This window comes from Enoplosus armatus, chromosome 20, assembly GCF_043641665.1.
Source record: "Enoplosus armatus isolate fEnoArm2 chromosome 20, fEnoArm2.hap1, whole genome shotgun sequence".
Lineage (NCBI taxonomy): Eukaryota > Metazoa > Chordata > Actinopteri > Centrarchiformes > Enoplosidae > Enoplosus > Enoplosus armatus.
The window spans coordinates 13,556,586-13,572,171 of record NC_092199.1 but is presented as its reverse complement, the minus strand read 5'-3'; the positions used below and the strand labels follow the sequence as shown (position 1 = coordinate 13,572,171).

The window sequence follows — 15,586 nt, the reverse complement described above, 5'->3', positions numbered from 1 at the left end:
CTTTTTGAAATGATAAAATATTGCATTTTGCACTTCAGGGCCTCCGTACAGGGCGCATGCTTTTTTTGCTTGATCAAATGTTTGGTATCAGCTAAGCCACACCCACATGTCTCAGGCTTTCAATTGAGTATATCTCATCTCTATATTAAACAAAACTCTTCTGTTCAAATAGTTCGGAAAACAATTGAATGTTCCCTCATAATGTTTTTTGCTTAATCAGCACTACGATGGAGTACCATTAGTGGTGGTACTGAAGACATTTACATTTACTCAGGTACTGTACTTAAGTACAAATCATTTTTACTTAACTTGAGTATTACTATTTCACGGTACATCACACTCCAGTACAGTTTAGAAGGAAATACAGATGACCACATTTATTTGACAGCTATAACTACTACTCAGTTTACAAATTCAGATTTTACATACAAAAACATGATGTATTGGTTTAGATTAAACTAGCCAACAGTATAATAAGTCATAGTTAAAATGAGTGCCACCTTTACAAACTACAGCAGCAAAATGCTTCCACATTGATGGCTCAGCAATAGACATATAATATAATATATAATGATATACCTCTCTGAGAGGGCTTTTTCTGCATTGAGTGCTTTTACTTTTGATACTTTAAGTACATTTTGCTAATAATATTTAAATACCTTTTCTCAATGACTTCGTTAAGTTAAAGGATCTGAATACTTCCACCACTATCGAGTACTACGTTACTGCGTTGGTCTGTTCCATTTTTGGTTTACACACTAAACCACAAAGCTTCATCAATCTGGGCCTGTTCACTCCAGACAAAACAGATTGATTCATACGAAGCTGTAAACAGGACCAACAGAGAGGAGCATTGTAGAGGAGAGGAGGAGGTCACCGTATCAGGCTGGTTTGAACTGGGATCTGATAAGCGCCTCATGGTTCACTCCCATGACGAGGCTTCCTCTGGCGTCCTGTCTGCGGCCGGCCGCTGTGATTACAGCCCTTAGTTCTCCTCTGGCTGCTCTCCGTCCCTCTGATGGTTGTCTCAGACTCTGCTTCCTCCATTCATAGCTCCATCTGCCTGTGTGTGTGTGTGTGTGTGTGTGTGTGTGTGTGTACATGCATTTATGTAAACCAACCAAGTAGCTTTTCCGGGGGCTGTTCTGTGAGGAAAGGTTATCAAAACACAACAGTGCACTGGAAACTGTAAACATGCTTATGCACCGAGCTTGGGCTGAGGGCCATTTTCCTTTGCACTGTACTGTGCAGCCATCCTCACTGCCACCACTCACTGTCAAATTACACTGGGTTACAGAGTGCTACAGATAAGACCTCCAGAACAGGCCTGTGTTCACCTGGGTGTTCACTCTGTGTTTATCTTGATTGGAGCTAATAGCTGCAGTTGTGCAGAGGAACTTGGATTCATCATTGGCACAAAATGCTGAGGATCGTAAAATTAAAAATTAACTTATAAGGAATCAAAAAGTCTGTTTGCATCCGATCAGGTTTCACAAAAACAAAACCACACCTTCAGTACACCACCACCTTTCCCGTCACTGTTTTTTTGAGCTACATCAAATGACTCTTTAAACACAGGACTAGTTTTTAAAGATTACTAAAGTCGAAAATGGTGATGGTAAGCAAACAGGGCCAGGCTAGTTGTTTCCCCCGTTTCCAGTCTTTATGCTAAGCTAGGCTAAATACACACCTGGCTCCAGCTCTACGCACACACAAGACATGAGATCATCTCATCTCACTCTTGTAAAGAAAGCTGATGAGCACATTTCATTCAGGAATATCTGGAATATGCATTATCTGTGTAAGGATTCATTTCATATGTATTGCCTGTTTTATAGACATCACTTTTTTTTCATGGGTGTCAAAGGACCATTTGTGATGAAGCTTGAAACAGCATTAGGGAGTAGAGGCTGAATTGCTGAATGAACTGTTGAATGAGAGAAAAAGATGTTGTAATTATGTCTGGTCCCCAGTTTAGGTCAAATAAGGTCAAAGTACTTACTGTAGCGGTCCTTTAAATGGGTACTCAACTGATGTTACATGTCAAGGTCAATTTACCAGACATGGGAATAACTAGTCGTCTAAGAGCAGGCTCCACCTTGAACAGCATCCGCTCAGTATTTTCCTCATTATACTTCAGCTGGCTGGATGCGTCCTGTGTTTTCACATTCATGAATGATCACATGGGTTTTACAGGATGGCTAAACTATCTTCCATTATGAATAAATATGAATCATCTCTTAAATACATGTTAAAACATGCATATGAAACAAATACAGCTGGTACTGCTGAGGAAAACATAGAATCGCTGTAATATTCTGCTTATTTTGTTTTATTGCACTTTTACTATGATGCAAAGAAATGTAAAAAAAAACAAAAAAAAAAAAATCCCACAAAAATGAATTGTTGAAAAAAAAAGCATTTTTACTTTTAAGAACACATCATCTAAAGGTTCTCCATGGACCACCCATACGTCCACACACACTGTACTGACCTGACACGGGACAATGGAAACTGTATAATAAAACCTTTATGGAACAGATGGAGTCAGCACACACATATATGTCGACCTCTGCTTCTTATCTATAGCTCGTACCCGGGAGGAGTTCAAACCATTTCCCCGCTATGGAACCAGACATTCAAGTATTTCTATCTTTGCACAGGCACTAGATTTTCCTACTGTATATATTAACTTTCAGCCAGCGACTGAATCGTTGACACCAACAGTTAAACTATCAGCTGTTGGTGATGAATGAAATATACATCCTGAAAAATAATCTCTCCACAACAGCAACATCTGGACATCAAATATATTACAAAGAAACAATAATATAAAACTATTAGTGTCACATTTGGCTTTTGGTACCATAAATCTAACCTCATATATCTGCTGCACTGAAGGAAAGAAAACAGAAACAGTAGCTGGATTAAATGTTGTAAACACAGGCTTAGATTTAGCTCATCTGAATCTAACCAATACTTGTGGTAGCTAAAAACCAATTTTAAAGCGAGCTGGATGCTTGGAAATATGGAGAAGGTTAACTTTACTGAGAGGCCTGGCAGCTTCTTTTGCACATGTTCAGTTTGCCCTCTTTTGGACAAATGAGGAAGTGCACCACTGTGATGTAAATTCAATACCTCATTACAACAGGAAACTGATGATGTTGTGTCACTGATTAGTATTCCTTTCAAACAATAAATATGAATTTTAATAAATACTCTCTCAAGTACAAGTAACATTTATGGGCAAAATTAATCCAGGAGTAAACCCGCACTCCAATCAAATATCTCCATCTTGAATACCAATGATAGAAGCTGAATCGGCTCAGCAGAAATAAAATGTAAAAAAAAAAGAAAAAAAAGACACAATGCAATAGAACATATTTTTCAGCAAATCAATAAAACATCATTTTTATAATTAAGACAACAGGAAGTCAACCTCCGCCTCCTCCTCCGTGAATGTTCATCCGAAACACTTGCGATACCGACGATACGTATAACCACATAATTCAGCTTGTGAAGGGAGGGGAGGGCAGGGAGATGCTTTACAAGTCCCTCAGAATTCACTGAATTCAAAAAAGGGTCCCGAACAAGACAGAAAGAAGGCGTCTCTTGCAAGACTTTCATGGTTTGGTAGTGCTGCGGCGGGTCGGTGGGTGTTTGGGTCAGCTGTGGTGACACTATCCTACACTAGAGTCAGGGTCGGATATTTTAAGGAGTCTGGGTGATATGGGGGGAGGGGTTCAGTTTCGTTTGTGACCCGGCCCCAGATCCATCCAGAAGTCTTCGACATCACCTGCGTCTCGAGCATCAGTACGAGTCAAGTGATTGCACTGTTTGTCAAAGTCCAGTCCTATCCAGCAGGCCTCCACTTCCACACAGCTTATATTAACCTCAGGCAGGTGGGCATCCCTGTAAGTTCAGCGAAAAAAAAAAATCAAGCCCTCTGAGAAATTCAGTACAGATGGAGCTCATCTGTATTACAGGGTGGCAGTTCAGTTTTAAGAGATCTGCTCAGTCCAGAGATTCAGTCCTATCCCGCTGCCAGCGCCCACAGACAGCTACCTCCGTCGTGGGCCGGTGTGGGCGTGGTCTGTCCCCTGGAGGTCGTCCTCGACAACGTAACTGTAGCCCTCTTTCTCAATGCATTCTGCAACCACATTCAGCACCTAGTGGCAATAAAACACCACAAGACAAGCGAAAAGGTTTCAGAGTTGAATGAAGGAGAAAGCTGTTGTTATTCTTTGTAGTCACAATCAGAGGTCAAATACGGTTAAAGTATTTCATGGCCTTTTAAAAAGACACACTGAATAGCAGCTAGCTTGGCTCTGTCCAGAGGTAACAAAAATCTATCTGCCTTCCAGCACCTCTAGAAGTTTTAGAGATGTCCGTAGGCTGATGTTGTCACCTCAGAACAGAGCGAGGCAAGCTGTTTCCAGTCTTTATGCTAAGCTAAGCTAACCATCTCCTGGCTGTAACTGAATATTTAACGGACACACATGTGGGCGGTTTCGATCTTCTCACCTAAATCTCGGCAAGAAAGTGAATACACATAATAGCAAAAATGTTGAACTGTCCCTTTAAAGATTCAAACAAGGAGACAGAAAACCAGACGAGGCACACTGTGTAAAATGAGTGTGCAGCACTGACCTGGCGTAGCCGTCGGTCCATGGCATCCAGGTGTGGCTGGATGAGGATGGGACTGAGGCGGTCCCTCACCAGGGATTCTGCCACGAGCATGGACAGCTTGTATTCTTCCTTAGCCAGCAGCTGCAGACGCAAGTGGGTCGACTTCCTTACCCTGCAGAAAGAGAGCAGCCGGGGGAAAAGAGTTTTACCCACGTACCCACATGCTCTGCAGTACTGACACTGTGAGTAGGAGGCAACTAATCACATGTGAAAACCCTGCTTCCACTTTGCACTGCGCTCAAAAAAGCCATCACACCCTTCTCATCAAGCTACGTTAAATCAACAGCAAAGAAGTCTCACCTGCAGCACTGGGTCAGTGGCACCAGAATGGACACCTCATCATGGGAGTGCTTTCCAAAGCTAAGGTGAAAGATAGAAGCATGGATGGTTTTAAAGGAGATGACTAGTATTTAAATCTTTTTCCAATGCTGTTGTGCAATTTGTCTGCAGCTTTCATCGTGCGATTGCTGTCACGCATACTTCTTCTTCTGCTTAATTCTATGCTGTTTCCTGCATTTTCATAAAAAAGGTTTAATGAGCTACCCCTGGAAAACATGATTTTTTTTTAACTTAATGAATTTAAAGACAATCCCCATAGACATCCATTGCATACTGTATATCAACAACTGTATAGGACAAACTCCATTCAAATTTCAAAATGCTCAGTATTACACACTGTCCAACTGTTTATACATCATATACTGTAATGCATTTAACTCTTAGGCTTACCCTCTGCCATTGTCCAGATGGATGATAAAGGTCTCATTTCCAAACTTTTCAAACGTCTCATAATGGTGACGATCCATGTTTCCTGTGTTGGAATACAAGTAAACAGCCAAGAGTGAAATCGAGGTAAAATTAGTTTGTTTTTTTTATATATAAGTTACATATTGTTTACACTACGTGTGTGTGTGCATATAACAATGTTTTGCCCATTATTGACCTCTGAAACAGTGCTCACCAGGGGACAGTGACATCCTGGGTGATGAGATTTGTTTGGGTGAATTAGCATCACCTTAGAACACATTCGACAATCGGACTTTTCAGAAGTTGGAAGAAAACACGTTTGTCTTGTGTCGGACGTGCCAACTCACCCATGAGGAAGTCAAAGATGGTCATGTCCATGATGTCCAGCAGTCGTGTCCCACTGTCGTAAGGTGGAGTCTGTTTGACTTCCTCGCAGTAGTCCGGGTCCACCTCCCATCTGAAGAGTTTAACATATCACACGAACAACATCTTGTTTACATCTTGAATTTTTCATTTATAAGAAATGATGCATCTGCTTTGCAAAAATATCACCAAAATCCAATTTGTTTTTTTTATCATGACAAGAGTTAAGTGTTTTCTTCCATGACATGACCAATACAGTTTGTTGTGTTTTATTTGGATGTCAGTCAGCTTTGACACATGGTTTACAAGATATTGCCCCTGGTAACTGACAGCGAGTGTAATAAATACCCTCTGACAGCCGGACCTACAGGACTCTACAGTGAATCCCTCAGTGTCTGCTTCATTCAGTGAAAGCAGCGCTGTCTGAGTGCAGTATCGATCTCTTACTCTGCCTTCTTGCGTTTGTGGTAGGAGCGTCTCCACGGGTTCCTCCAGGTCTTGCGTTTGGCGAGGGCCAGGTCTGGGAGGAAGGCAGCCAGGGATCCTTCTATCTGGTCTGGTTTACCGCACAGAGCATGCTCAGTGGAGCAGTAGTACGAACACTCTCCATAGAAACACACGTTGTTGGCTAAGAATTGGAAACAGAACACACATTGTTGTTTGTTAAAGAAATGAGTGACTGTTAGATATATTCTATCATACTACTCCGTGTTAAATTCTTTAAACGGAGCAACACCTTCTTTCTGCCCTTTTGAAATGCGCACCACATACATTTAAAGCCCAATTTCCACAAGATTAAAATGACCTGGGGACATTCAGTGACTTGTATTAATTGCTGAGACTGTCAGTAATTTTAATCCTGCAAAAGTTTTCCATGTGTATAATATGTAAAGGAGAGGTTGCATCACTAATTAACTGTCTAAGCTAACGTCCCCTGATAATACTAATTCCATGCAAATGAATATCCCAGCAATTCAGGACACAGAACAAACTTTGCTCTACATTACATCAACTGTTTCTGCTCGGCTTTAACTTTTGCATGATGGAAAAATAGTTGGAAACTGCACTGAGCATGTAATTATAAACAAAAATAATAAAAAAATAATAACAGGAACTACAAAGAGTAGAATCTTTTGCATTTTTATTAATCCTGTGGCTGTAGCAAAATCAATCTCATGGTATCTTGGTTAATACGTTTTTCCCTTCTAGATGTGTCTCTGAAAACCAATAACTCTGCCCTTTTTCAGTGTGTACCTGGTGAAATGAAGAAGGTCCTCCAGAGCTTTTTGTCTCGTGTGACATCTCGGATCTCCTTTGTCATGTTGACAAGCCTGCCGGCCACTGGAGGAACGCGACGAAAGTCCAGGATCCTACAGGACAGAGACACATACTGAGGGGTTACACTCTGCCTTGAGAATAAGACTGAAAAGCTCATTGATTCAGGGGGGTGCTGGAGAACTGAAGGGGGGGCATGGAGGGAGAGACCTGAGGCAAAGATACTGCATGAGGTAAAAGGGACAGCTGCATGTGTCCTAAAAACAACAGGAATATAGCTGTAGTTTGGCCTGCTGATTTGGGCCACTCACTCACTCTTCATGCACGCAATTAACATCCTTTAACCCAACTGTTGAAATTTAGTCAAATCTGGACACACAGACATGATACACATATTTGTAGATTCAATGTGACTTACATGTTCCTCAGCTATCACTATCTCCAACATCCATCACAAAGAAATGTCTATAAGTCCGCTTAGAAACAATAAAACGCCAGAACTAAAAGGGAGGGCAGTAGTCATCTCTTGTTTTGAATTATTGGCTGACAATAAGCTCGATAATTTTGCTTTGTTTTAGATGTTAGAGAGAGATGTTTAAATTTTCACCAACATATGTATCAAAGAACTGCCTGCAGTTGAAACTTCACCCCAGATGGGACTTGAATCCACAATCCATGGCAATCCATTAGGCCACTGGGGCAGACCACATGCCTGTGTGTGGCCATGTAATTTTACATCACTGCCAACAGGGGGCACTGTGACATAAGTAATGGCCCGACTGTTACACCACATGGTGGTAAACCTCCCAGTGGTTTTTATGTGGCTATCATTCCACATCAAACACATTTTTAACTTCCACACGCAGCTTTCTGATGCGATATATTTCAAGATATTCTCAATACTTTCTGGGAACCTTTAACTCTCTCGGCCATTGTGATATTGTGTCTTTGCATCTGTGTGTCTGTATGATAGATGAAGACGGGAAGGTTTAATAAAGCTGTCTTTTACTGAAAGATGCCGTGGCCGTCTCCCTGTGTGCGTGCCACATGCCTATTTTATGCATGTGTAGCCTGTCTACAGCATCAGCACGGGCTCTTTAAAAATTGATACCCCCGACAACACCTAATGGCCAAGGCCTGAGGGCAGACAGACACTGGAGGAGAGAGAGAGACTGAGAGACACGGAATCTGGTGGAGAAGGAGAGGGGAAGAGAGCTCGTCGAACAAATGATGCCATCAAGTAGCGTGGCGGTGGGTGGAGTGAGACAAGACGCACACAGTCGTGTCTCTTTCCTCGGACACAGGATGAAGCACCGCACAGCGCCGTCTGGCCTGCTGGGCCCGGGCCTGCTGCCATGTTAAAGGGAAGGACTTCATCACTCACACTTTTTCTTCCATCCCTGTCCCTTTGATGAATCGTATTCCCATGGTGGCCGTTTTAAACTTGTGTTATAATCAGGGTTTAATTGTGAAACTGTGCATGAACAACAGTGGAATCATCACTTCGCATATTCCCAGCTGAAAAAGGTATAAGACGCCAGTGTGTCTCATGAATTTGGAGCTATAAGGTTTAATATCTTGAGGTCATATTGGTCCTTGTGTGTCTTCATATCTGCTAGCTCTCTCTTCCCCACCTAATGCAGCAATACCAAGTGCACTTCCCATTTAAATCCAATCACATAATTAATGATGCTTACAGCAGTGTAGCCTATATAAGGAAAGACAAGTGGCTCTGTGTGTGTGTGTGTGTGCACACGCCTGTGAGAATGCTGCTTTTAAAAGAGCCTGTGTGTGTCTGTGGGCCCCCTGGGAGGCAGTGTAGCCTAAGCCTCTGCACCAGCAGCAGCGGCAGCAGCAGCTCTGTAGCCAGGCTCTAATTTAGAACAGACAAAATAAGGAAAAAAAATAAAGCGCTGCTTTTGGCAAACCCTGCCTGGCTTATATTTAGAATGGGCACAGGGCCTTTCATGCCTTTGGTTTCCTCCTCTTCCCCTTAACCCACACATATGCCGGGAGTGTGTGAGCGTATTTTCGTGTGTGTGTGTGTGTGTGTGTGTGTGTGTGTGTGTGTATATAGAGGACCAGATGTGTAGCAGACTGGTGAAGAAAGCTGCTGCTAATGCAATTGCTGCTGAACTGTGTCATTGTGCCTGAAGGAAAAGCAGATTCAACATCACTACCCTCTGTGGCCTCATTGTGTGTGTGCGTACATGTGAGTGGACATGTGTGGTATCATCTCGTATCACCAGCATGACACCACAACACGACCCCTCTGCTCATAATAACACACAACGTCAGCTGGGCTCTCATAGCAAACGCCGCTGCTGAAACTCATCGCTTTCTTTCGCCCATCAGAGAGCCTCATGAGGTTTTCTCTTTTCATTAAAGTCTCTCCAGCGGGCAGGTTCGGCCATAAAGTGTTAACCTTGTAAAGTGAAGTCAGAGAGCGTGGTGGTTAGCTAAGCAAGGAGGCTGCAGTCATTGTTCAGTCAGATGCTAGCTGCGGGAGGGCGGCATTCATTCTCTATGACTCATGGCCTCTCGGAGCTCACAGCCTCTACTGTAAGGGCCCCGGCTCACACCGCTCGCTGTGTTCGAAGAAAAAAAAAAAGTTTCTGAGGGAATGGAACGGTGAGAAGGAGAAGCTAATGTACAATTAAGCACAGAGACAGAAATCTGGAGTACACGCAGGGCGTTCATGCACAGAAGAGAAATGGATATGCCTGCAGTCGTGCCTGCATACAAGACACACATGGATCAGTACTGCTATACTTGGGTGGGGGGGGCTTACAAACACATATCTTAAAGCTTTACTGTAAAACAGAGGTACCCAGTGCTGCAGGTTTTCGTTCCCCCAGGGTGGTTAATGAGCTGACACGTGGAGAGACACATAAGCAATCAGGGAGGAACAAAACCTGCAGGACACTGGTCCTCCAGGATGGAAAGAAGTACTTGGGCTTGAAGGAGTTAGATCAGGTGGAAGAGCATCAGGTTTTTCCTTATTGAGTTGAAAATGCTCGTAGCGTCCGGGGACGTTTCTGGACCAGACATCCGCTGCTGCCCCTGAGGGTAATGTAAGGCCCCAGGCTTTGACAAGGAAGAAGGGTGCGTGGAATAAAAACATGCTGGTTCCACTGCATCAATCAGTTTTTAAAAAACTGTCCATCATGAGATGGACAGCGTTACATGAGTGCAATGCTCAATCAGAGGATACTAAAATGCTGTGCTTTTGACCAACAGCAGCACTGTTAAAGGTGTTATTGATCGAATCTGTATGTCTTCTTTTCCACCCCTTCAGCTGGTGGTGCCCTGAGCGCCTGCCTACCTTGCCTGTGCTTAAAAGTGTCCAGGTGTAGCAGGAAGCTACTTTGCAGGGGGGAGATGTGACGGACAGATGATGTGACAATGTGATGTCCCAAACAACAACCACACAGCCCTTGAGACTGGCTAATGCCGACTCACCTGTCCAGATGGAAGGCAGCGATCTCAGCATTGTGTCTTTCAAAGTCAGAGAAATAGAAGAAGTCCGGTGGGGTCTCCTGCTCCCGGGTCTGCCTGCAGAGGTACAAGGAAAAGGGCTTAGAGGTTAGGTATAACTGTCATGCAAAGCCGAGGTTTTGACAGTCAGCAATATGCAAAAGGCTTAACCTGACAATGCAGCACGCTAAAACTAGAGCTGCAACTAACTTATTTTCTCGATGAATGGTTTGGTTCTATAGAATGTCAGATCTCAGAGGTCCCAAAATGATGTCTTTAATTGATTTGTTTAGTCTGGCCAAAGTCCAAGAGCCAAAGATATTCAATTTACTTTCATAAAAGACTAAAGAAAACAGAAAATAAACGTGAATTTTTGCTTGACAAATTTCTTGAATGATTAATTGATTAAGTAAACTCATCTAACATCATATATTTGGGTCTGGATTTCACAAAACAGGTAGCAAGTGTACAAGACGACATGCTAACAGCTATTCAGTATTACGGTATTTGCTGGGCATACGGCACATTGATGTTGGTGCGTTGGATTCAAATCAATCCATGTGTAATTTAGACGTACTCAACACAACTTCACATTTCCAAAGACGTCTCACTTCAAGAGGGGCGCAGTCAGTGATAAAACACTTGGGCTTTACGCCTGTGTACCTAATACTGCGAACACCATTTGTGAGCAATAACCAAGGCACAATAAACGAGTGTCCTTGCCTCACAAAAAAGGCCCTCGCCAGAGTTACTGTGGGTGTTTTGTGGGGCAACAAGAAGCGGGGACAATTGAAGGTCAGATACTTCCTCCTGAAGCATCCCCTCCTGTTCTCGATCTGTACCTATTTCTGTCCGGCTCTGATCCTTCCCCCCAAAAAAACTGCTTTCCACACACATTCGGCCTTAAAGCTCTTATTGGAGGGAAAAAGAGGCTCTTAAAGGCTTAAATCCCAGAGCTAATGGAACACGGGCCAGGACGGGGCAGGACAGACAGGACGGCCAGGGTAAAAAGGCGAAGTCAAAGGAGGCGGAGGTGAAAAGACTCCCTGAGAAGGTGCTGGGCACAGAAAATATGCTAATGTCTTTGAACAATACAAGGACAGCAGCGCAGCCCATCATCAAATTGCAGTCTTTCCACAGAAGAGCTGCATATTTTAGTTATTTTTTCCTTTTATACACACTGCCTTCTCTTTGCTTTTTTTTTATTGACAACAGTAAATACTTTCCAGGAAGGCAGCTGAGTGTAATGATTTGGACTGCAGCCGCTGCCATTTCTGCCTCAGCTCGTTGAGGGAGGATGAGAAGAATGGAAACTATCTTGGCAACTTCCCTCTCTCTCTCTCTCTCTACTCCCTCCGGATGCCTCTCTGTGTTTATTTCGCTCAAAATCCTCTATCTCACCTCCTCTGCTTCGCCGCTCTCCCTCACGCAGAACTGTTTCCTCGGCTTTTCTCTGTGCGTCCACGGCTTTAATACTTTATATCTTTTCTCTCTCTCTCTCTCTCTCTCTCTCCGTTCCATCCGTCGCTTCCTTTCCTCAGCTGGCTGGCTGATTGTGACTCCACAGCTGCGTGGCTGACATATGCACCAGTCATTAACTAACCCACCATGGAGCCCAGAAACACACTCATCCATGAAAAAAATCCCTCAATTTCCTCCTCTCTTTATCACTCTGTCTTTCTCCATCCTCCCTGTCCCTGCGAGTGTTTGACAGGCAGCCACCAGGGTTTGACCAAAGTAAACAGAAAATCATAACGTGCTACATTTTGTGTTTCAGCTCCCATTTTCGCAGTGACCAGCATCGAGATTTAACATAAGCAGCATGTCATGGTTCCTCCTTCTTATTCATCTCAACCTCAGTTTCCTCCCTCGCTTCCCCTCTCTCCTGCTCATCCCTCACTTCTGCCAGTCTGTTGATTGTATCGCTCCCTTCTTCTGGGTAGCCTTGCTTCAGGGACGCAGCTCTCGCTCAACATCAAGGAAAAATGAGAATGACTTTGAAAGCAGAGAGCAGGGTCTATTTACACCAGTGCTGCTCGGCCCCGCCAACAGGACATTATAGTTCAGTCCAGCGCATGAAGCGACTACGACTGCTTTATCGATGGGGACAGTTGTGCTAAGTCAGGGCTTGGATTTGTTTCCCGCCAGATGTCTTGGGCGAATAAATCAGTGATGTTTTTCTGGAGACTATAATATATAAAGTCTGGCATAAATTTGTGTTTTGGGAGTGAAGTGAGTGTGAGGTGGAAGGACCAAAAGTGACGTCCAATGAAATCATTTGGTGGAACGGCATGAAAGGCAAAAAAAACAACATGTTTAAGAAGCTCTCCTCTCTCTGTTGAGAAATGCTGGTCTGTTCTTTTTTTTTCCAGCCAGTTGACAATAGCTGGTCGATGGTAGATTTACCCCTAAAAACTCCCAAAAAGCATGATAACTGATATGATATGAATCCAAGGTCGTTTCTATCTAAGCACTGAGAGGTATGGATTCAGGAAATTCATGATAAAATGAATATGCAACCCAACAACATTAGTAAATTACAAGGCGACCAGTGGAAACTGCAGGAAGTGAGATGTTAAGTGTTGAGGTCTTAATTAGTAAGCTGTAGAGGTGCTGGTAGATGTTACCTTTGGACAGAGCCAAGCTAGCTAATGTTCCCCCGGTTTCCACTCTTTATGCTAAGCTAAGCAAACTGCTGGCTGTAGCTTGATATTTAACAGACTGAAGAGTAGTATTGATCTTCTCATCTAACTCTTGGCAAGACTGAATAAGTGTATTTCCCAAAATGTCAATCAAAACTATTCCTTTGAATTGGTGCCCGACTCAGTTTCTGAAAAGCAGAACTTTTGGGGATACTGTGTTTTTACATTTAACAACAATATGACATAGCATCAAAAACAAATGAGGTAAGTCCGTTCTTATGTAAACCACCCATTGGTTGATTTCCAGCGCTGCCTGACATGATCACGTATTGTAAAATAAAGATAATCTATTCACATTCACAAGATAAAAAACTTGCAGTTGCGTTCAAGTACCACAGACAAAATGACTGATAGTGGAGTTCTGACTTGCCTGTGTTTCATGACCGTGCCGACCGTACAGGAGTCATGGAGGTTTCTTGGAGGATAAGCATGAGCAAACATCCTAGTGCAATAATTCATGGCCATTCGACCTTAAGGAAACCCACAAGCATACTTCACACGGTCCCACCACATTGCTGTCTCTATAGGGGAAGACGCCACAATACGCAGCTTTATTCATGCTTCTATTCTTAAGCTCCTATATGCACCGATATACAACTCAATGAGGTGTACATGTTTCGTGTCGCTGCTTTTCTATGTAAGTGAATGCTAATATGAGCGAACAGCATGTGAACAGAGGCATGTGTTTGCATTTGAGGCAGATTTCTCTGCCTGTGGCTTGAGATGCGGCTGCACTGATGCTCTCCTCTCACTGAATGCCAGCCAGGAAGCAGGAAGGCTGGATAATTACCGTGATCCACATCCAATTCAAATGTCAATAAAGTTATTTAGAGCATGGCATGACGCCCCCCGCTGACCTGGAGAGAGGACAACTGGAGAGAGAGGAAGTAAAGTAAAGAAAGGAGAAGAGATTAACTGTGACAAAGGCAGTGGAGTTAAATGGGGGAGAATAACCAGGGACAGTGTAGAGGACAAACTACAGTGGATGTTTCTTGGTGTTCTTTGAACTAACAAATATGCAACTGTTACGCGTTACGTAACGTTGTGTTTGAATCCATCTAACAGCAGCACCTGTGTTCGGGCAAATCTGTGCGTGTTCTGATCAAGCAAACCATTAGGGGCATGTCGTCTCGAGGAAGCTGCGCCGTCAAAGCAAGGCAGAGGAAACATACATAAATGCATGACCACATAATAAAGTCTATAAATGTTTGAGCGCACAGTATGCACTGAGCTCAGAGAAAACAGAGCGGAGGGCAGGGAATGTTGGTTGCTCAAGAGCTACTCGTCCCTTTCACTTTGGACTGCCTGGTTGAGCTTAACCTTTAAAATATTTACAAATCCATAGCAGGTTTATGCTGAATGATAAGTAGATATCTCGCACCACATTGCCAGGAGAAGCACACATTTCTTTTCCTGCTGTGAGGCATAGTAGAGCTCCCAAATGCTGCTCTGTAAGGGCAGCAGAAACGGTGTATTTTTTAAGCAGGCTTTGGTGGCGCCACTATAGCCGCCTGTCTACACCGACATCAGATCCTTTATCATCAGCAGCAGGTGAGACATACTGAGCCGAGCATGCCCAGTGTGACCCTGGCCTTGCTGTAAACACATAGTTTACACTAGGTGGCCAGACAGTTTCTTGGCTCCGCTCCCCGCTCTGAGGGGCCCCGGCAGCCAGCGGGGCCGCGGAGGTCTCGCTGCAAACACACAGCAGTGTGAGAGTATGAAGGTGAATGAGAGTGCTGCATCTGGAAAGTCTACCTGTGCATACAGGGCATAGCTGACCTCTGCAACACCAGCAGGAGAGAGAGAAGGAGGAGGGACAGGAAGAGGCATTTCCGTTTGCCCTGTTAATGACATCAAGTCAGAAAAAAAGGTATTTTGCCTCAAGCTGCAAATAAAAATACACTCTGTCCGAATGGAATTCTGGTGTTGGCCACTTTCCTGCCTTCAGCGATCAGCTGAAAAGAAGTGAAAGGCATCCTCCTACACAGCAAAGCTGAACACTAGCTTGTCCCTTTTGGTATAAAACGATCACAGATCGACCAGCATGGTAAACCTGGTGCATGAGTCTGCTGTGTGCAGTTCGCTGACACACTGATGCAGGATTTCTGGGTATCAAAGTTCAGTTTACTGCAGCGATTTAGTGTTGTTTTTCCACAAAGCAGGGATGGGTTAAAAAAAAAAGCAGCAGAGGAAGAGATATTCCAACTGTTTGCACCTTGTTTAGGTCAGGCTCCAAACAAGCTAGATTATTAATGAGAATTATTTCCCATAAAGCAACATAACAGCGTCTTCTATTAGACTTCCCCTACTCGGTAAATACCCACATCTTC

General features: G+C 43.6%; 1 protein-coding gene across 1 annotated transcript in view; it reads right to left on the bottom strand.

Annotated features, from left to right (window-relative positions):
• Positions 1 to 2,399: 2,399 nt before the first annotated feature.
• fam20cb (FAM20C golgi associated secretory pathway kinase b) overlaps positions 2,400 to 15,586 on the bottom strand; it is a 46,515-nt gene continuing 33,328 nt past the window's right edge. Inside the window, exons 4-11 of the mRNA XM_070926583.1 lie at positions 10,537 to 10,629; positions 7,054 to 7,169; positions 6,247 to 6,427; positions 5,784 to 5,893; positions 5,419 to 5,500; positions 4,990 to 5,049; positions 4,651 to 4,801; positions 2,400 to 4,169 (exon numbers count right to left, since the gene is read on the bottom strand). Of these exons, the coding sequence (XP_070782684.1) occupies positions 4,062 to 4,169; positions 4,651 to 4,801; positions 4,990 to 5,049; positions 5,419 to 5,500; positions 5,784 to 5,893; positions 6,247 to 6,427; positions 7,054 to 7,169; positions 10,537 to 10,629 (901 nt within the window). The 3' untranslated portion in view covers positions 2,400 to 4,061. The remainder of the gene's footprint in view (positions 4,170 to 4,650; positions 4,802 to 4,989; positions 5,050 to 5,418; positions 5,501 to 5,783; positions 5,894 to 6,246; positions 6,428 to 7,053; positions 7,170 to 10,536; positions 10,630 to 15,586) is intronic.